Source organism: Cimex lectularius, unplaced genomic scaffold (assembly GCF_000648675.2).
Source record: "Cimex lectularius strain Harlan isolate CLEC.00 unplaced genomic scaffold, Clec_2.1 scaffold271, whole genome shotgun sequence".
Classification (NCBI taxonomy): domain Eukaryota; kingdom Metazoa; phylum Arthropoda; class Insecta; order Hemiptera; family Cimicidae; genus Cimex; species Cimex lectularius.
The window spans coordinates 4,292-27,550 of NW_019394181.1; the positions used below are offsets into that span (position 1 = coordinate 4,292).

General features: G+C 35.2%; 1 protein-coding gene and 1 non-coding gene across 3 annotated transcripts; one reads left to right on the forward strand and one right to left on the reverse strand.

The window, feature by feature from the left end:
- Positions 1–6,905: 6,905 nt before the first annotated feature.
- Positions 6,906–7,039, reverse strand: LOC112128203. The gene has a single exon (XR_002910890.1). It is a non-coding gene; the product is annotated as a U11 spliceosomal RNA (small nuclear RNA).
- A 292-nt stretch (positions 7,040–7,331) lies between these two features.
- Positions 7,332–14,140, forward strand: LOC106670154 (dynactin subunit 2). Of its 2 annotated transcripts, none has more exons than XM_014400247.2 (8): positions 7,332–7,466; positions 9,910–9,984; positions 10,042–10,178; positions 10,331–10,439; positions 10,500–10,651; positions 12,928–13,147; positions 13,202–13,396; positions 13,458–14,140. In XM_014400247.2, the coding sequence occupies exons 1-8, from the start codon at positions 7,431–7,433 to the stop codon at positions 13,752–13,754; spliced, it is 1,221 nt and encodes a 406-aa protein (XP_014255733.1). In that variant the 5' UTR covers positions 7,332–7,430; the 3' UTR covers positions 13,755–14,140. The 2 variants fall into 2 exon arrangements, with proteins under 2 accessions (XP_014255733.1, XP_014255725.1); XM_014400239.2 differs by lacking the exon at positions 7,332–7,466 and adding an exon at positions 9,707–9,829.
- Positions 14,141–23,259: the final 9,119 nt, after the last annotated feature.

Genomic DNA, 23,259 nt, shown 5'->3' on the forward strand with positions numbered 1-23,259 from the left:
CATCATCCCGTTCAGTTGAACCAGTTCACCAAGGTAAAACATAAATTGGGCCGTTATGCCGGGCGTCGCCGTAAGTCGGTCCTGAACTCGTCATGCAGTGTAGTCACCTCCTCGCTTTTCGTTACATTCAGCACCGTGACGATCCTTCATCTTTCTCCCGTTCTCCGTCTCCTAAGACGACCTTTCACATGACACAAATCTCACAGTAATCTGCTCCCACCGACCGCCCAACGTCTACTGACTCTTTTCATTTCCGTTCGTCCCGCCCGATGCAGGAGTGCTGACACAACACCTAGGCTCTCCTTTTGCCGATAACATTTCTTATTCTATTTTCAAAACTAAATTCAATTAAATATTCCGTTCCGTTCAGTTACCGTTTACAGGCAGGTAAAACTCGAGCCAAATTCGAAAGTAATAATTTGAACATTAACGGGCCAAAAATGGGGTTAAGTATCGAACTTGAAATTAGATTTCAAATTGGAATTTCAAGTAAAGTCTGTCAAACATTCGTATTTACTTGAAGATGGACTGGTCGGCTTTGTCGAAACTTTTGATGCTGCGTCTTGCAGCATTGTATTTCGAGACGTGGGAAAAAGGATATCTCCAAACATCGAAGGTGTTCATATATTTCATCAATCAACGTGACGTTGTACAGCTGCAGTTTGTTTTCTTTTAAAAAATCCTTTGACACATGAAAAAATTCCACCTCTTCCTTCTCAACAGATTCAACCCAAAACTGGATTTAAATAATAACACTTCAGAACGTAATTCCTTTAACGTGAAAGTCAGAAGCAGTGGATCGCTACATAGTATTGTGAAAAGTCTTCACTTCAATGGCCGCAACTTGATAAAGGTAATTCATATAAAATATTGCCAATCAATAATTTGAACAGACTCATTCAAAAAGAGGCTCTTTCTTAAAAGAGGCTCGCATTTGTTACATACATAAATCATGCCTGTGGATAACGCAATGACTGCTGCTGCAATTCTTCGATTTATCTTTTTTTTAATAATCACTCCGATCGTCGATTTTTTTGCGCTGTCTGTGCACACTTCAATGCCAAGAAATTTCGTTAGATGTAAAAACGTCGTCCAACAAACGGAATATTTCGGCACCTAGTGCATTGGCAGAAGATGCTTTGCGAAATATATATANCGTTTTTTTGCAGTATTGTGTGATAATGACATCGAACATATAAGTTTTACTGCTTTTACGTCAAGCATGTAAGGTACTATATAGTTAACACACGGTTTTATGAGGGTTTCAGCGATGGTGAGACCTTTATCTGCCCGTGCCACTCGATAACTTTTCAAGTTCTATGCCTATTTCTCCCAGTTCTACGTGTGGACCACAAAATGTTGAAGCAATTTAACTAGAACCAAAGAACTGTTTGGAAGGACTTTCGCGAAAATGACACACTGAGATTTTCCTTCGCCAGCCTCTATAAATCCCAAATTTAAGAAACTGTCGTGGTACGTACGTTTATATTCCACTTCTAATGGCTGTTTGACCTGCACCTATTCGGGGACTTGTAGAATTTGAATTTGCTGGATTCAGCTGAGGTGCTTCATCCGAAGGTTGTACTTTACTTGACATGGCGTCAGTAATGTGTTCATCGAAAGGTTGTCCTCACACCTCATCAATTCCAATTCGGCGCTTGTCTGGCTGTGAAGGTCATGGAGAAACTGTATGCTTCCTCCAGATCATTTCTTCAGCCACCGATCCATATTGGAGTCAATAACTGATCACTGAAAATGACATAAATGGGTAATGCACTCGCGAGAGAGGTTTGAGCTTGAGCAATATATCATATTATCTTATCAATCCTAAAAAAAGTTTTAAAATTGGTTTAAAAGTAAAATTGTGGCAATGTTATGTATCAAATAGACCATATTGGTAATAATCAATAATACATTTACGTACTTAACAAATATTCATTTAAAAATTCGTATGTCTTTGAAGAACAGTAAATAGGTAATTATTTGACGATACAATTTTATTTATATCCGACGCGACCATTATATATTCAATATCTGACAACTATGTGCTTTGTACGTATTACGTGAAATTTAAATATTCAAAAAGGATCAATTTCACTGAAGCTTTTGTGGTTTAACCTGTGGTTTAACCACTCCAAAGTTACAATTAGGAAACTAGCTAATCCAGTGACCCCGTTGGTTTGTAATTAATACATTTTAACCCAAACTCTCCTGAAACAACTGTTTATATTCATCTATGCAACTGGTATGTTAATTACGATGAACTATGACACATCGAGCCTCTTAAACACATTTGACCCTTCCTAAAATTAGAATAATACATTAATTTTATATGTTAATTAAAATATTAATGTATTAAATATTTATTTACCAAATGTTTTAAAATAGTCGTGAGTTACGACATATGCTGGATTCGGCTGAGGTGCTTCATCTGAAGGCTGCATTTCACTTGGTTTGTCGTAGCCGGAGACTGTCCCCTTTAACATTACAGGCTTTTAGAATTATAAACATTACAGTGATTTTTGAATTATAACACTTTACAATATGTACAATGTGTAGTATTTAGTGACCGTTAATTAATAAATGAATGAATTATCTCCAGATGTCCAAATAATCATTTTTTTTCACTTCACTTTGGTCACTTAGGCAGCAATTATTTTTTCAGTTTATCTTTTTATTAATTTTATTGTTATAATTTTTTCCTAATTTATTGATTTCTCCAAAGTCTATATTATTTTTAAAAAATTCAATAAATTAGGAAATGTAATAAAATAAGTAAACAGATAAATTTTAATAATAATTGCCACCAAAGTAAGCAAAGTGAATGACGGGCAATAGTGTTATAATTTAAAAATCATGTTGTACTATTTAAACAATTTTCTTTTTATAGTTATTTTTCATTTAATTAAAAGTGTTTTATTTTATATTTTCAAACTTTGTTTTATTATTACTATTGTGATGGAAATAAACGAATCCATCTTAAAAACCGATCCCCCGAACAAAGTTACATTTATAAAAACCAAAATGAAATGCTGTGGATAATTCGATTTCATGTCCTTAGAGTATGATTAAGGATACACTTATGTTTTCAACTTAAGACCTACTAAGTTCTGTCGGTTTGTCAAATTTTATGCCCTGACAATAAATATGAATTTTTAAAGAAAAGATCCGTCCTTCTCGACATAAACCGTGAAACAGATTATTTCCACTTCCAAAACTTCAATACCTGTTTTATTTTATTTTATTTTGTTTTCTTTAAGTGTCAGGTGCGCTCCTGGTTGGTACATTGCCCGGAATCTCAGATTTTATCAGAGCTAGAATCTCAAGGAGTAAGCAAAGTGCAAAGAGTGCTGAAATTGCAATTTATTTATTTATTTATTTTATTATAAATCATTGAATTTTTACAGTCTATATATATTAAAAAAAATTAATTAAGAAAAAAATTATAAATTCAAATAATAATTACCACCTAAGTGACCAGAGTGAAAGTAGATGGAAAAAATTATAGGATTGTAATTTAAAAATCATATTGTACTATTTATAACTGTAAAAACATGTAATCTTAAAGGGAGCAACTGTAAAATTAAAAATTTAAGAAACAGGAAAGTAAAGATTGATTCACATCAGTGAAGTGACAGTGTCATGACCGGCATTTTGTTCTACCGGCGGGTTTGAAAATATTCTTCTTAGAAATTGAATGGCTTTGTTCACACGCCTGGCGCACGACCGCGGCCTGCCAACTTGTGCTGCCGTTGTCACCGGACGATCGTCGGATTTCTTGTTGACGATATTTTACCGTTTTCACGGCCGTATAACATGAATGAAGATAAACTCATTAAGTTGGTGCGAAATAATCCTCAGTTGTTTGATCAGGTTAATGTATGGACTCAGATTTCAATAATATTCTCTGGAGAAAAATTGGAGAAGAAATGAAAACAAATGGGGAGTAAGGTACCTCTATATTTCAGTAGTGTTTACATTATGATTACATTACTATGCGGTCTGGTGTGACGTAGGTTTAGAAAAACATTTTCTTTATCGTGCGAATGTTTCAATCTTTATTGAAATCATCTTCAGGGCCTGGGATTTATAAACATTGTTTAAATATACAAATATATTTGTACTCACTTAAAATGTTTGCTTTCTGTGAATAATAAATTATGATCAACTTAGATTAGAACTTGTTTTAAGGGTATTGGTTTTAGATAACTACGGGAGAGATCCAGTATCAGAACTAAATAATCAGGGAATATTTCTCATAAACGAAATGCATTTTCCTTGTGTTTCCTCCCTATAAATGTAAATTTTGGAGTGTTTCACTCCTTGATTCCGCTTGGGAAGTAACGTAATTACACGTAAGTATATCGTATTTCTTAATGTATTAAGAAGTTAAAGTCTTAAGTTATGCAGCAAGTAAAAATTGCTACAATAATTCATTATAAGTTGAGGCAAATTCTTGTTTCATGCTTGATGAATCCACTTCCGTTTGCTCGCTTGTCGTTCCACTCTTCATCCAAAATGAGGGCGATAATCAAAAGTTCATCATCTGAAAACATTGGCATTTCATTTGCCAATCCACCACTACAAGGCACGGAAGAAAGAATGACCTGTGACGATCACTGTCACTTCACTGATATGTGTGAATCGACCTTTATAGTCGGCTCTCAGTCATGTTTTTTCACTTCTTTCTCCTCTGCATTTTCTTCTGCAAACAAACTTAGTTGTTTGTCGGAAACCAAAGAGCACAGACTTTTCCAGTTGCGGCACATGTTATAAGACATTTGTTATGGCTGATGTAGGATTGTAAATCCATCTTATTACATAATGTAAATAAAGTACAGATTTTAATGAATTTACATTAACAGAGATACACAGGGCATTAATTATAGAACAGATACATGCAAACAGCCGTACCTACTCAAACATCATAAAGCAAATAAACTATTAAACCTTAATTTTATTTTTCCCTTTCCTTCGTTATCGTCCTTAATAATTAACTTCCTTTCCAATACTGAATGCCGAATCACAAATCCAATCCAGAAAATCCCCATTCTCGAATTCCTTTGAGTTAAATAAAACTGCCTATGATCAAAGAAATTTTCCCAGATTTAGCGCGTCCCCCACCTTGTCACAATCTTATAAAAACAGCAGCATACAATTTCACAACACGTTCACCCACCGATTATGACACCACAAGAATAACACCACTCTTTATGTGAATATGAAATACTTGGTTAAAAATTTATATTTACATCTTCCATTGTATTTTTTTCAATCACAAATGTTTTGCAATTTACCCAGGCTCTGAAGATGCCCGAATAAAAGACGAAACATCGGCAAAAAAAAATGAAAGAGGTGTTGTTCTAAACTGCCTCATTCTTGACCGCTCCTCACGACTTCAACACATTACGAAACCACAGGTCATTAAGAAACACACAAATGAATTAAATTTGAAAAAATCCAAAATGATTGTATTGTACCAATACACCCTGCATGAAATTTTGTATTATGAAAACACAACTCTCAAGTATCGTCAATTATAACTATACAGACTAAGACTGAAGATTTGAAGAATCTATGCCTTAAAAACAGTTTAAAAAATAATATGTATTTTTAGGGACCGGTTGTTCAATAATTTGTTTAAATGGTGAGAGCGGTCAGGTATTAAGTATTTTAGAAAAACACATTTTTCATGTTTTTACCGCGTTTCGACCTTTATTCGGGCCATCTTCAGAGCCTGGGTGAATTACAATACTTAGGTTGATTGGAAAAAATAATACAATACAAACGTAAATAATATAAATTTGAACCAAGAATTTCATATTCGCATAAAGTGTGGTGCTATTCACGTTTGTTTCGTGTGAAATTATTGTAAAACATGAAATTGTATTCTGCTGTTCTTTATGATTGTGACATGGTGGGGGACACGGTAAATATGGGAAATTTTCTTTGATCATGACTCAAAGAAAATTGAAAATGAGGATTTTTCCGGATTGGCATTGTGATTTGGGGTTTATTCAATGTGCACAGTTACTAATATTAGAAAGGAAGTTAATTATTTTGGATGATAATTACGGAAAGGGAAATATAAAAATAAAGTTCAATAGTTTATATGCTTTATGATATTGGCATAGCTACGGTTGAGTGTGCATGTATCTATTCTTTAATTAATGCTGCTTCTCTGATAATGTAAGCTATGTTTAGAAAGTTGCACTTTATTTTTTTCCAGTGCTTGGTATTTGTATTTTGTCGAAATGAAAATTGTGCTGTTTTTCAAAGTAGTATGTGGCCAATGCTATAGTTTTAGTTTTACGTGAGTTATAGATGTGTTGTTTCGTCCGTCTTTCCATATACATATTTATTTGTTTATATACGTATATAATCCTTGTACAAAAATATATAAATGTACTATAACTACTGTGTTTTCGAAGGCTATTTTAATGTGGGCTGAGGAGAGAAATGTAGTTAATTTGGGTGGACGAATGGAATGGACATGTACATCGTTTTGTCTTTGTGTGATTGGGACGATGATTTGTTGTGTACTGCTCTGTGGATGATATTGTTTTATGTAGTGTTGAGTTATAATTCAAGATTCAAGAGTTATAGTTTAAGATTCTCTTTGTTTTGAGTACTAATTCAGGTTTCATAACAAGTTCACACGAAACAAATATGACATCTCAAGAATAGCACCCTCACGTTATGAGAACATGAAATACTTCGTTAAAAACGTTTATTAGTTACATCTTTATTGTCTGTAATTCACCCAGACTCTGAAAGTTGACCGCTCAGCAAAAAAATGAAAACTGTCTTTTTCGAAAATAATCCCTTCCTGACCGATCTTACTAACTCAAATTACTTACCGAAACAAATTACATAACAAGAAATCATACTAGATCATAATTAATGGAGGCGCCGGTGCTTATTTACAGCCAGCAGCCCCGCTAAGAAAAAAATTATGTGCTGAGTATGTCTTGATGGCCATACCCTACGAAGCCCCAATTGGGGTCCGCATGCCATGCAAGTGGCAAACACCCTTTTTATGATTTTACAAAAGAAAATTTGACCTAATAAAGATTCTCGGATAAGTATAAAACAGCGAGAAGTCAAAAATTTTACTAAAATTTTTATATTTAAAACAGGTATATTACGTAATTACTCTTATATAGAATGGTTTACATTGTATTAGTATTTCACTATCTTGTTTTATTTTAAAGATTTGTTTAAGTAGATTGTTATTTCAGAGAAAAGAAAGGAAATGTTTTGAGATGAGTTTGCATAAGCGCCTCAGACGGCAAATGGTTGAAGTAAATGAGCAAACAAGTTGCCTTCTGTGGAGGTTTCACTCAAGATTCAACGATCTCATTGCCGAATATCACTCAACGATTAATTTAAATTGTGTTCAGTTTTAAATCCTCGATTTAAGTGAAAACATGGCAGATCCTAAATACGCACATCTCTCTGGAATCGTGAGTATTCGCTAAACAGATACACAACGATTTACGTCATTTAACAACTTTCACCGAATGTCGGTCGCGTTGAAAATCACAATTATACGTATTAAAATGTTTCTAATTGTTTATATTCAATTTTGATTGAGTTAAGACAAAATCACATTGAAACAATCAAATGTTGACTCAAAAAGCTATTTCTTTATTTCCATTTAATTACAATGAGGACCTTCTGCAGATACCGCTTAAAAAAAAAATTTAAGAACAAGTGTATTTAGAATTTAAAACCGAATGGTAGAAATCTGTTTGGTTTATATAAATACAACGAATGAAAATTCATTAATTAGCATTAAATCTTCCTTAGAAGAGCGATAAAAGATTCGAACCAACCCAATCGTTAAACCTAGTGATTAAACTGATGAAACACACAATTAATGAAAATATTGCAAAAATGTATCTAACATTGTGGTCAGTGATGAAATACACACAAATATGGACAAATTTTGACACCACTCAATTTATTAAGTGAAAAATTAAATCCATTATCTTTCCACATTAGTTCCAGTTAATTTGGAACAACTGTAGTAAAAATAAACACTAACTAATAGTTCGTTTACTACTGTACAAATTTGCACAAAAAAGTAGTATATTCCATTTCATTCTGCTACACATAAAGATCCCTCTCATTAAATCTATTTCCTTTTAAAGTCACTAGTTTCGTGGTCCGCTTGACCAATTAATATTATACAAGTAATTAAGGTTTTTAGTTGAGATAAAAAAGTCAATGGCACGAGCGGGATTCGAACCTACGATCTTCAGCTTGATACGCCGCTGCTCTACCACTTGAGCTATCGTGACCTCGATCCACTCGGACACCGACTTTCGGACTCACGATAGCTCACCAACTTCCCATCTCAACCACACTGTGGGTTCAAATCCCGCTTGTGCCATTGACTTTTTTATCTCAACTAAAAACCCTAATTAATTTTATTTCCTTTTGTTGATTTCAGTCAATAGTATTCTTACACTTATTATCTATATATTATATATACACTATCACGGTCATAACATTATTAGAGGAAGGATACAGCCAGTGCGAAGTCGCCAGGAGACTGAGTGTAAATCATTTTACAATAGGAGAGTTCTTTGTCGCTTAAGAGAAACTGGGTTCCACAATAGAAGGCTAGGACAGAGTTGACCTGAAAGAGGAGAAAGAGACGATAGATTCATCTGTCATCAAGCCCTATGAAACCGCAGCCTTACGGGAAATGAAATGAGAAATCTGTTACGACAAGCCCAAAATGTTTCGATTTCCTCCAGGACTGCAACAAGAAAGCTCGATAAAAATAACTTCAGGGCCCAACACCTGGCACTGGGGGATCTCTTACCACAGCGCATTATCCTGCATTAGCAAGAATCTCTCACTGATGTAGGGGGCAAATGGCATGTTCTTCAATTATATCTTGTGAGTACCTCTATGACATTAGAGTTCTTTCTTGCACAACAACAAATCTCCTTCTTTCTAGTGTGAAGCCCTGTTTCTCTTAAGCGCCGAAGAACCCTCCTATTGTAGTGATTTACACTTACTCTCATACTTTGCCCTGCCTGTATCTTTCCTCTAATATGACCCTGACACTGTCATCTTCACTCAAATGCCTGACTGGAGCCACAGAAAAAGAAATAAGAATATCAAACGGAATCAACAAAGGAAAAATGATTAACTGAAAGCAATCTTTAGTCGTAACAGAATGGAAGGGCGTAACTCTACTTTTTGTGTAATTGTGTTTAATCAGTACAAAAGTAAACAAAGTAAATAAAACTTTATTTGCAGTTTATTTTGACTATGATAGCTCTTAATTATCTATTACTAATGTAGAAAAATAACGGATATAATTTTAAGCTAAATAAATTGAGTGGTGTGTTAAGTTTGTCCATCAGTGTGTATAAATAAATTATTATAACAAGTTTATTAACAAACAAAAAATTATGAATTAATATTAACAATTTCTGTGCATGAAACAGTCAGTCATTTTGAAAGAATGGACAAATTTCATCAAGTTCAATACTTCATCATAGAGATGACTATCCTCATTGCATAACTAAAATATTTATGAACTTTTATATGTTCATTTAAAATATTGTGCTATAAAAGCCTATAAAAATTATTTTTGAAAGTTCATGATATTCAAAGACTGTCATAAAAAAAACTTAATAATATTCCTTACAAGGAAGTAAGGTGTGCCACCTGATTGATTTTTTCACATATAAAACATCTGCTTAAACAAATCAGTTAAATGTTTCCCTGCAACTTAGAACCTTTAATAGTACGGAAGGAAGACATGGATATGTGGATCAGTGCATTGATCCCTTTCATTATGAAGGTCTTAATTTTTCCTTGCAACTAATTCCTTTTACAATAAAGTGAAACAAGGTTTTTTTAAATTAAAATGTATTGTTATAGGCGTATGACCAGCCTGATGTCTACGAGACGACTGATCTACCTGAGGCCGATCAGACGAAAGAGGAGCCAGAAGAGGTTTGAATTGTACTTTGACTTTTGTATGTATGTTTTTTACAGATTTTCTGAATTCAGGAGTCTGAATCGATTGAACATGTGAAGATCAATGCTAGTGATGCTTTCTCAAAATTCAAAGGCAAACATTTGAATGCGAAGAAAGTGGATTTCTCAGACAGGCTAAGCAAGACGTTTAAGACTGGTTATGGAATTAGGTATATTTATCGTATACACAATTTATACCTTTACAAGTAAATCTCTGTCATGCTTCTATTTCTATTCTGTCTATTATTCTATCTAATTTTCTATGAATGAACTAAAAAAAATTGAAATGACAATAAGTGAACCTGTGTTATAATTATTTCAGTGGTGAATGGCAGTTGGTCCCTCCTGGTGAAATAGAGACCCCACTTCAAAAGTACCAAAGGCTGAAATGTGAGATGAAAGAACTTCTGGAGGAAGTCGCTCAAGTAAAGGTAAAATTTAATTTGCAAGGGTCTCAGACATTCTTAGCTTTATTTCAATTCATTTACAAGGAAAGTGAGAAGGAGACCAATGAAAATATTGATGGTGCTGTCATCACAAATCTAGAGGTGATGAGCAAACAGCTGGAGGAGCTAGCTCTGGATAAAACTTTTGGGACTGAACTTGTGACCAACCTGGCAGATCCTGAAGGTGCTCAAATCAAGTAAGTCGATTAAGACCAGATTCCTGTGACAAATATTACAAAAAACTTAAGCTTAGTTAAATTTAAAGCTCTAATCAGGTAATCAATCATTGGCAAGGGATGCACAGTTTAGCTTGTAGTACGAATGAAAGGATATATGGTAATATATTGCTTTAGGTTATAAATACATACAAAAAAATGTATAGACTAGTAATTTTTTATAAAATGAAACTAAACCTAAGTGCAAACCATCACCAAATTGTGGATGAGGACGAAAATATTTCACAAAATAGAAAGCAGCCACTAAATGGACAGTATTCACATATATGGGAAAAGGAATTTAAAAGCACTGCAGACCACAAACAAAATTGGAAAATGCTATGAGAAAACATTGACAAAACGAAACAACTTAACAAAAATGGCATATATGCCATGATGTTGGAATACGGAGGACAAATACATCAGACATATAGGATGAAAAATAAGGGACAATGACAGAAAAATAAATTAAGTATCAATTCATCAAGATAAAGGACTGAAGGTCTGATGATCACAAGAACCAAAAAAGGAACTTGTCCTGGGGTTACTGTGCTAACATCTCGTGCATTACGGTATAAAAAATCACTTCTCTGTCAAATAAAAATTACACAATAGTGGCTGGAAATATAATAATAATGTGGGAGGTTTAAGGGCTGAAAAACATCACTGGTCCTGCACTTGTTTTTACTTCTTTGTTTGTTTTTTCTCGTGTATTTTTCAACCTGCAGCTAGGTTGAGGGTCCCAAAATAAAGCACACATTAAATAATATACATCACCACAAACATAGAAGACTGGTCACATTCACTCCCCCAATTCAATATTCTTTGGGGCAGGATTGAACCCACTCCATCCACGTTAATAACTTAACTTTTCTCTCCAGTTGTCACACAAGCCCACATGAGTACTTGATATTCCTCCAAACAGGGTTAAACAACCCCTTTCTTTCACACTAATAAATTTCATTTATTCTAATAAATTAACCAAAACAACACAAACACTACATACGTTTAAAAATCCCTATAGCTCTGAAGTACCAGAGCAGCAATCTGTGCCAGCCACCATGCCCCAAGATTATGCACATGTCCAACGATATGACAAAATATTGCTTTTTTTCTCCTGTGTTTCTGAACCACACTGAACGAGTCGGCACATAGCAAAAAAGAATTACGGTTTTTACTTTTTATTCAGCATGAGCAATATTGCACTTAGTTCCACCAAGTACATGCTTGTAGTGGGATGGAGCAGCAACTTTTTGATTTCTCCCTCCTTATACATGGCACACGCCCTCTGCTGTTTTGGGCCTGTTTGTAAGAGAGGTTTGGCATCTCTTTATTCATCTTTTAGGCCTTCAAATATTTCTTTTTGGACTGATGAAGTGGACTGAAATGTAAAATATATTTTATATGAACATACATGGCTTGTTTTCATTACTATTATTTTTTCTTCAATAGGTTGTTTATTTTATAACTTTTTCTTATTATTTATAAACAAATAAATAATAAAATAATATTTAATTGACAAAGATAACCAAAACCTCATTTTCATTAAAACATTTTTTTAAAATATATTATTAATTTGAAACTTAATTAATTAATTAGTTAAATATAATAGTCAAATATAATTATAAGTATATAAGTTAAATATAATAATAATAAATAGTCATTTTTTATAATTAACGCTTATAGTTATATTTGAGGATTGTATTTAGTGAGAGGGCCCATATGATTCTATTAAGCTAAGTCTCTTTTATCAGGAATAAAGGCGGAAGGGTAAGTTTTGAAAAAGGTGTCAATGGACCTATGGCTGGGACCCAATACCTCCTTTTAAATTTCCATCCTAATTTACTCACTGTATTTCTACTTGTTTATATGGCCACATTTTTTGTTGTTAATAAATTATATCTTAAATATCTCAGAGAAGAGTGTTGATTTTTGTGTGATAAATATAGAGAGGTTATTTTATATACATACTCATAATCCTCACAATTGTGCTAAATATTCCCATTTGAATTTCTCTAAGGTATTTCAATTTCCTTAGTGAAAATCACAGAGGTTTGAACAAGATATACATGCATTTGGCAAAATATGAATTTTGAGTTTTTAATAGTTGAATACCCAAAATATAATTTTAGCCATAAATAAAAATGAGTGCTGTAACGACATTTAGTTCCTGAAACTCGGCTAAATGAGCGATAAGTACTTACAAAAAAATATATGTCAGCATAATTTTAGTTTATTTACAAGGGTGTTTTTACAAGGAAAATGCTCTCTGAACTGGACCAGCTTGGTTCTGTCGATTCATCAAAGGGCAAGGGCGACTCCAGGGTGGTTCCAGGCGAAGGGCCATCTTGTGAAGTTAAGTACAAAGTCAGCACAAGGCCTCACCAAGTGCACTTAGGCTCATCAGCCCGAATCGCAGATCTAGAGGCACGGGTAAAAAAACTCAATGCCATCGTCGCTAATACACCAGATACTTTGGTAATATATTTATTAGTTGGCTTGTGAGCTTTTCTTATTTGAAATCACTTTTAGAGGAGGCTTGTAGGGGGAGGAGAAAAAAGCCTAACTGAAACGTCCCATTGGGTTGCTGGAAAAGTTGCATTGCTTGATACTTCACAGTTGGAAGCTATTGATGTTCGCATGTCAGCACTTCTGACAAAATTGGACCAACTTGCTGAAAGATCATCTGCTATTACGGGTTCTTCTGATATTGAGGCAGACAATAAGGTATATAAACTTTTTTTTTAAGTTTAAAGGTTGTTATAAAATGATCATCCCTAACCTTTAGATTGCTGAGTTGTATGAACTTACGAAAACGACTGAAGAAATGGCTCAAGTGTTACCACGTGCTTTAGACCGTATGGTGGCCCTCGAAGCACTTCACCAGCAGGGAAATGGTTTCATCAAATCATTAAGTGAAGTTGAATCAATGCAGCAGACGCTCGTCAACAGTTGCGAGACGACCAAAGAGGCTTTGAAAAAAATGGAAGAGCACTTCACAGTATCTGTTAAAAACTTGAAACAGTCGCTTGAAGATATGGACAAAAGGATAAAAACGTTGTCAGAAGCCAAAAAGAAGAAATAATTCTCAGTTTTTATCACTTGTCCTGGAGTGATTTCAAACTTCATTAAAAAGTGTACATAGACGGATAAGTTTATTTATTTGTGTGCAATTGATAATCCTGTCAAACATAACTTACTGCTTTATACATAATTATTGTAACATGTAACTGCCTTTTGGAGTTTGTCATTGAAATTTAAGATGTCTCATTTATTAACTTGAATTAATAATTAATTTATTTACTGGCACTGTGATAAATTCAGTTTTAGTGATTATTGCTTTATAGTTTAATATTATATAATCTACTTTAAGAAAATTATTCAGGATTTTTATATAGTCCATTTTGGTATTGTTTATTTTGTTTTATTAATTTCTCTGCTTTCATATAATACATGATTTTGCTTCCTTAATTTTTTTTTAAATTTATCACTTTTTTAAACTGTGGTTTGCAATGCCAGAAGTTATAATAAAACTTGGCCTCGGGGCTCTGGATTTCTTTTTTTCCTTAGAGCCCATTTGAAAATTCTTTGGGTTTTTTTCAGGACTGCTGATAATCATGCTGAGTGATGAGTGAACCTCATTCTTATAAATTTTAATATGAGCTTTATCAATTGACATTATGTATGTATCAATCTTTTTATATCGTAAAAGGCTATAAGGGCCTGAATAGAGATGGCTAGAGCTACTTTCTTTCAAAAGAAAAGCCTTTTTAGTCATTCTACTCATCGTTTAATGATTAGAATGAGAATGTTAAGATGCTATTCTCAGCCTGTTAAATGTTTGTAAATGCTGGATGCTTGATCCAAGCAGCAAGAAGAAGAATGAGGCCTTTTTTTGTCCCTTGAGCCCATTTATACTGGCACATAGTACGCATACAGTGGATACAGAAGATTACAAATAAAGAAGGGCTTTGCAGAATGGGCCAAACCAGGGAACTTCTGCTCACTTAACCACAAAAAAAAAAAAAAGTGGTTTGAATGGTCTGTGGAACCTTCAAGAGGAGAAGGCGAATTAATAAGAAGTGTGACATATGATTCTATTAAGCTAAGTCTCTTTTATCAGGATGAAAGTATGTTTTTCTTTACTTGTAGGTGCCCTTGGTTGTCTATTTTTTATCTTTCTTTGTTTATGAGTTTTTGCGGTTTGAATAGGAATAAACTGTACATTTTGGAGTGGGCAAGGCCTCAATAACTGACCAGTAATACTATTTAAATTTATCTGCAAAATTAAAAATTAGTTATACGTAATTAGGAGCTATCATGGTCAAAATAAACAGTAAATAATGCTTTGTTTACTTCTTAAATTTACTTTTGACAGATGATCCCACTTGTAGAAAAAGTAGCATTGTACCGTTCTTTTCTGTTACTCCAAAAGATCATTTTCATTTAATCTTTTTCCTTTGCTGATTTGATTTGATAATATTTTTATTCTTAAACCTTTTTCAATGGCCCCAGTAAGGCTTTTGAGTGAGTATGACATTGGCAGGGTCATATCATTATTTGAGGAGAGGTACAGGCAAGGTGAAGTTGCCAGGAGAGTGAGTGTAAATTACTACAAAAGGAGGGTTCTTTGGCATTTAAGAGAAACAAGTCTTCACCCTAGAAAGAAGGAGAATTTGTTATTGCGCAAGGGAGAACTCTAACGTCAAAAACAAATTAAATTAGAAATTATTTGGTCTTCTTAAAAACAGCCCAAATTATTTCGTAATTTAAAACTGGGAAAAATGTTTATGTTTATGCTTAACTTTACATATAAAATATACACTGATGGAAAAAATTTAGCGCACCACTCAGTTTATAAAGTCTAAAATTAAATCCATTATCTTTCTACATTAGTTACAAGTAATTATTAGGAACTATCATAGTCAAAATAAACTGCAAATAAAGTTTTATTTACTTTGTTTACTTTTGTACTGATTAATCCCAAGTACACAAAAAGTAGCGTTACGCCCTTCCATTCTGCTATGACTAAAGATCACTTTCGGTTAATCTTTTTTCCTTTGCTGATTTGATTTGATATTATTCTTACTGTGGAGAAACGTGTGGTGTTTTGTGACCGTTAGTTAAGGTTTATTTGGAGATCGTGAGATGCGGTCTGGTGTGACGTAGGTTTTAGAAAAACATTTTCTTTATCGTGCCAACGTTTCGATCTTTATTGAGATCATCTTCAGGGCNCAGGCCCTGAAGATGATCTCAATAAAGATCGAAACGTTGGCACAATAAGGTAAATGTTTTTCTTAAACGTACTTCACACCAGACCGCATCTCACGACCTCCAAATAATCATAAAGTAACGGTCAATAAACACCACACATTTGTTTATGTATATTGTTATTTCATAGAAAATAAAAAAAAATGTTTTGAAATGAGTTTGTATAAGCGCTTCAGACGCCAAATGCTTGAAGTAAATAAGATAACAAGTTGCCTTCTGTGAAGGTTTCACTCAAGACTCAACGATCTCATTAGCAAATAATTTCACTCAACGATTAATTTAAATTCCGTTCAATTTTGAATCCTCGATTTAAGTGAAAACATGGCAGATCCTAAATACGCGATGTGTCGTGTTGCATCTCGATCCGCATCTCATGATCTCCAAATAATCCTTATCCTTATAACTTTTTCTATGGCACCAGGCATTTGAGTGAGGATGACAGTGTCAGGGTCATACAATTATTAGAGGAAGGATACAGGCAGGGCGAAGTCACCAGGAGAGTAAGTGTAAATCACTACAACAGGAGCGTTCTTCGGCGCTTAAGAGAAATATGGCTTCACACTAGAAAGAAGGTCAGTTGACCTAGGTCTACGGACGAAAGAGAGGATAATTTATTCGTCCTCAGGCCCTACGAAACCGTCATAACGGGATATAAGATAAGAAATCTGATAAGACAATAACGAATTGTTTCGATTTCTACCAGGACTGTAAGAAGAAGCTCAATGAAAATAACTTCAGATGTCCTCTCTTACCACTCGTCGGAAAATTTCCAAACTTCATTTCACACGGGAACATGTGAATTGAAGATTTGGGGTGAGTCATCTTTACAAATGAGGTGAGAACTGGCCTCCAAATTTTCAGATGGGCGTAATTTCCCCACATCGGTGAGATATTCTTTGAGCACGTATTGTGGATGACTACGTTGAATGAGGTTGGAATTGAGTGCTTGGTGTGGCCAGTTCAAAGTCCAGATATGAACCCAACCGAACTCATTTGGGACCAACTTAAGCGAAGCCCAGGTCTTAACAACTTAGAATTGTTGGAAACGGCTGTTCTTGATGAATGGGAAAGAATACCTCAAGATTTTATCAGAATTTTTTTTACAAAGAATGTAAAACTGACGTGATTCGTGCCAGAGGTGGAAATACTCGGTATAAATGGGACATAAAATGTGTTTTCAGTGATGAGCGCCGTGTCAATGCCTAAACCGTTGCGGACTAATTGTGCTAATAACAATCCACCAACCTTCAACCACCTACGATCCGACGTTTTTCCTATACACTTCTGATCGTGTGAAACTAAAAGAATATGGACCACTAACCCATCGCTGCATTTAGCTAAAACGAGAGGGCAGCAATTCCAGGGGTGGAATAGGGGTGGTCTCCTGGGGGTGATTTCGCGACTACCTTTAGGGGAAGTTAATAGAGCCGTGGAGATTCCAGACAGAGATGCTCCCATTTCTAAACACTTCCAACCCTTATCATCCCTTCATCCCTTTTTCCCTACTTACTGGAAAGGACCCATGAATTCGAATTAGCCAAGACACATGTTCTGATTCAAGAGTAAAAGAGTGTGTGTGTGTGTGTGTGTGTGTGTGAGAGAGAGAGAGATATAGATAGATAGATAGATAGATAGATAGATAGATAGATAGATAGATAGATAGATAGATAGATAGATAGATAGATAGATAGATAGATAGATAGAGTNGAGAGAGAGAGAGAGAGAGAGAGAGAGAGAGAGAGAGAGAGAGAGAGACAGGGAGAGGGGTGAGATTTGTGTGACAATGTGAGGACGAATGGAATGGACATGTACATTGGTTTGTCTTTGTGTGATTTGGTTGACCATGCGTTGCGTACTGTGGTCAGTGGATGATGTTCTTTTATGAAGTGTTGAGTTATAATTGTTTAAGATTCTCTTTGTTTAGATGCTTTTTTTAATAACAACTTAATACTAATTCAGGTTTCACAACAATTTCACAGGAAACAAATATGACACTTGAAGAATAGCACCTCACTTTATGAGAGCACGAAATACTTGGTTCAAAATTAATATTATTTACATCTGTATTGTATTTTTTCCGATTTACAAATGTTTTGTAATTCACCCAGACACTGAAAGTGACGATGACCCCGAGAAAAAATAAAAGATCTTTTTGAAAATAACTCATTCCTGACCGAATCCATACTATTATTACACATTATTTACCACAACAAATTACATAACAAGAATCATACTATGAGTGAGTATAAATAATTTGATTGAATTTAAAATTTCTAGCATTGTATAAATTAATTTTTTCACATCCTACATGTATTTGTAAAATTTAAACAATGTTTATATATCACAGGCCCTGAAGATGATCTCAATAAAGATCGAAACGTTGGCACAATAAGGTAAATGTTTTTCTTAAACGTACTTCACACCAGACCGCATCTCACGACCTCCAAATAATCATAAAGTAACGGTCAATAAACACCACACATTTGTTTATGTATATTGTTATTTCATAGAAAATAAAAAAAAATGTTTTGAAATGAGTTTGTATAAGCGCTTCAGACGCCAAATGCTTGAAGTAAATAAGATAACAAGTTGCCTTCTGTGAAGGTTTCACTCAAGACTCAACGATCTCATTAGCAAATAATTTCACTCAACGATTAATTTAAATTCCGTTCAATTTTGAATCCTCGATTTAAGTGAAAACATGGCAGATCCTAAATACGCCTATCTCTCTGGAATCGTGAGTATTCGCTAAACAGATACACAACGATTTACGTCATTTAACAACTTTCACCGAATGTCGGTCGCGTTGAAAACCACAATTATTCGTATTAAAATGTTTCTAATTGTTTATATTCAATTTTGATTGAGTTAAGAAAAATCACGTTGAAAGAATCAAATGTTGACTCAAAAAGCTATTTCTTTATTTCCATTTAATTATTATGAGGACCTTCTGCAGATACCACTTAAAAAAACATTTAAGGAAAAGCGTATTTAGAATTTAAAACCGAATGGTAGAAATCCGTTTGGTTTATATAAATACAATGTCTGAAAATCTCATTAATTAGCATTAAATCGTCTTTTAGAAGAGCGATAAAAGATTCGAACCAACCCAATTTGGTGTACACAGAAACAAACTCAAATTGTCGAAATGCCAAAACTGACAGACCAGCCCAGCCATGGTAGGGATTTACCAAAATGATTGGTAATGACCAAATTACAGGTGTATAACTATGGAGACTTGCACATTAGTAACATTATTAAAAATAAAAAATCTCCAGGTTCTAATTGGCTTCATAATCTAAAACTTACACTAAAATGGTACAGAAGAAGTATAACAAAAAGAAAAGTAAGAAATAAGAGCAAAAAATGAGACCATGGCCTCAGGGCAAAAGGGCATGTCAAGAATAGCCTTAACTTATAAGCTTCAACACAAGAAATAATTCAACCATTAATTTTTTTTTTTTAAACAATCCTAGATATTCGTGAATTTGGTTTTCTGGCAAATATGGTGAGGAAAATGATTTGTCGAATGCAAGTTTTATACACAGCAGGATTCAAATGTTATGATTATTTATCACTGAAATATATGATTGTATGTAATGTATTGTACGTCTGAGGAGGGGACGTTGTGAGGTGGATCGTGAGATGCGATCTGGTGTGAAAAATTAATTTATGCAATAATAGAAATTAATTTTTTCACATCTTACATGTATTTGCATAATTTAAACAACCAATTAAGATTTTGGTTGAGATAAAAAAGTCAGTGTCACAAGCGGGATTCGAACCCACGACCTTCTACTAAATACGCTGCTAACCGAAGGTTCGAATCACGCGTGTGACACTGACTGTTTTATTTCAACCAAAACCTTAATTAATTGAAAAGAATTTATTTGGTCAAGCGGACCATGAAACTTAATAGTAAATTTAAACAATGTTTATAAATCCCAGGCCCTGAAGATCATCTCAATACAGATAGAAACGTTGGCTCGATAAAGAAAATGTTTTTCTAAACCTACGTCACACCAGAACGCACCTCACGATCTCCAAATCATCATTCATTAACGGTCACTAAACACCACACATTGTGAGGTAGATTAAAACAGTAAATTACAGAAACAGTAAATTGTCATTTTTTTTTGTAAATTTACTTTTTAGTTTGAATTCTTTTTCCAATTTGAAAATGGCACTTTACGCTGTTTATAGACTGGCTTCAATTCGGTTGGGTGTGGTTTGAAAAATTGCAAATTAAACAAGTCGTCGTGACTTAGCATTCACCGAGAGTAACGTCCAGGCGGACCGGACCGGGCCATCAGTTAAAAAATTTCCACTCCGAAAAGAATAAATATTTAACACAAAGTCCATGCCCATGTGTGTTTGATTTCGCGAGGGCTGCTTTGTCCCTGTCATTTAAATACTGAAAGGGAGATGGCAATGGGGTTGGGAAAAAAAGGAAAACTGAAAACCCCTGGAAAAATAGCCGCCGCAGAGGAGAGTGCCTGATAGTTGGATCCGCATTTGCAAATACGTCGAGAACGCGGAATGTAATGAGTTTTCCCGGCCATATTTATATTGCGGGATCCTTTTAGAAAAAAGTCCGTTCCATGTATTTTCCGACACCCGCAGGGCGTTTTTTCATTTTTTTTGTTATTATTTCCCGCGCCAACCTATGATTATTGTCGAAGGACCTCGAGGGCAGAACTAGGCTAGTCGGTCGGTCGACTTTTCAATTTCCAGCTCGTCCAGGTGGGACTTTCCGCCGGGGTTCATTTCCACCCCTTTTGAAAAACACTTCTACATATATAAAAAAACACCTCGGGAAATAGGCAGACAGGCAAAACAATTGCAATTTTGTCCAAACGCTGGCAATCTTAATAAACTTTTTTTTGTATTTTTAAGTTATATATAAATCAAATAAATAAAACTCTTTTGTGCTCCACTTTTTTGTCTGTTACCGAACAATTTGAAACGAGGTGCGACTGTGCGATTTAAAAGCACTGGGAGACAATGGTCCAGCGCGGATCTCATTAAGCCCCAACGGGTCAGAAGGCTTATCAGCAGGATCCTTCACTCTTATCAGCAATAACCCCTTGATGCATTTTTTTTGCAGGAAACCCAGAGTCGGGATACCGGGTATGAGAGGCACTATAATTTCCAGGGGAGCCCCGCACCCTCACGCTCTCTCCCTCTATATCGGTTTAATTTATTTTTTCCATTTCCCAACAGCCGTACGTGCGGGGCGACCGGTTAGATTGCCCCGGTCATAATGCCCGCTTTTGTGTTGTATTACTCCCTCGGACCCACCTCGGCTGTATTAACATAAAAAACAAGACAAAAGGAATGTGCGGATGGTGTAAACGCCCTCCTCCGCGAAATGAATTATGCCAAAATGTGCCCCAAAAGAGGGCATCTTCCAGCTTTCAAATGACGGTCAGTCCCAAAACCTTAGCCCTCGGATTGTTCTGTTTTTTCAATTGTTAATTGTATGACTCTTGTCCTTTTGTTTTCATCAGATTGCATGTTCAAATTTCTTGAAAAGGTATCACAAATCCAAACCCACTAATTTATTGCATGCAATAATTCTTACAGTTGGCTTCGAATAGTGCCATCATAGCTTATTACATGTTTACAATTATCTAACTTTATCCAAGTACTGAGACAAGGCTTACTAATAAAAATTCCTAGATGAACTAGGACTCACAGGTGTGCTATAAGCACAGAACGGGAGATACAACATCTCTTAAAGAGCACAGTATATTATACACCTACATCTGCGTCTTATACAAACTTTTTAGATTGTTAAGTCAAACACCCAACGGTTTACTCTATTTGTAGGATTATACAGCAGGAGGACTAGCCTACGTATTTGGGAGGCAAGAAAAATAAATGCAATAAAACAACTGAGATGAAATTTTAAACAAAGAAAATAAAATATAAATGAAATTTACCTCGATTTACCGTTTAACCTTTCGACGCTCCACATTTTAATCCAAGGAGAAATCAGAGGAGCGGCTCACAGGCTAATAAATGGACAACTATCTACAAGGATAGGCCATGACAACGAACAATATAGGCAGATGCTGTTCTAGTCATGTCTATCAATGCCACTATTACAAAATACAACTCCACCAACAAGTACAACGTACTTACACCAGAGGAAGAGTAGGCCAAAGGAATATTCTTAACACCAATTCCTACTGGTGCAATGAAGGCTCAAAAACAAATAAAGGCACGGGGGCTGGGGATAAATCTGAATATCGAACTGACCTTAAACTTAGGTAAATACGCTCATGCTTATGGAATTGTATGGAAGCCCTGGCAAAATTCAGTCACCTGACCCTGGCATAGGTTCCTGGGCATTCGGGTCAGAGGCAATGAGAAAGTGATCATGTTATTCAAAATTCTTGAGGTCCCAAACCCTATTGTGACCTAGCATCTTGACACAAAAAAAATACACATCCAAAAATGTATCCTTAATGAGACCAAAACCTGGCGGAACAATGTCACATGCACTAGGCATGCGAAGAGATTAACAGAAGGGCGAAGAAGAAAGGAATTTACTGTAGGGTAACCGAAACAGAACCAGGATTTTGGTTGGACCTGACAGGGCACTGCTGCCTAAGAATGTACATGCACTGAAAAGAAGTACCGACAAAGAAACACTGCAAATACTGTCAGAAAGAAGAGGAGACCGTAGAACACGTTTTATGTTTTTGTGAGGGTCTATGTAGTGCAAATTCTTGCAAACAGGAGAGGAAAAGCCGGAAACAGGGAATCGCTTGTGGACGAAGCAACCTTGATGAAGAGAGCAGTGTGCCAGTACTCGAAAAGTTACGACCGGAAAGACTCTAGCGAACATCGTCAGACGTCCATAGACAAATAGATAGACATTAAGAAAAATCACAATTAATTAAGGTTTTTAATTGGGATAAAAAAGTCAATGGCACGAGCGGGATTCGAACCCACGATGTTCGGCTAGATACGCCGCTGCTGTACCACTTGAGCTATCGTGACCTCGATCCACTCGGACACCAACTTCCCATCTCAACCCCACCTTTTGAATTTTCCCTCCTTTTTGCCATTGCTCCTTTTCCTAAAAGGTGGGGTTGAGATGGGAAGTTGGTGTCCGAGTGGATCGAGGTCACGATAGCTCAAGTGGTAGAGCAGTGGCGTATCTTGCCGAAGATCGTGGGTTCGAATCCCGCTCGTGCCATTGACTTTTTTATCTCAACTAAAAACCTTAATTAATTGTGATGGTTATATTAATTGGTCAAGCGGACCACGAAATTAGTGAAATTAATCCATCCTTGCTTGTCGTGGCA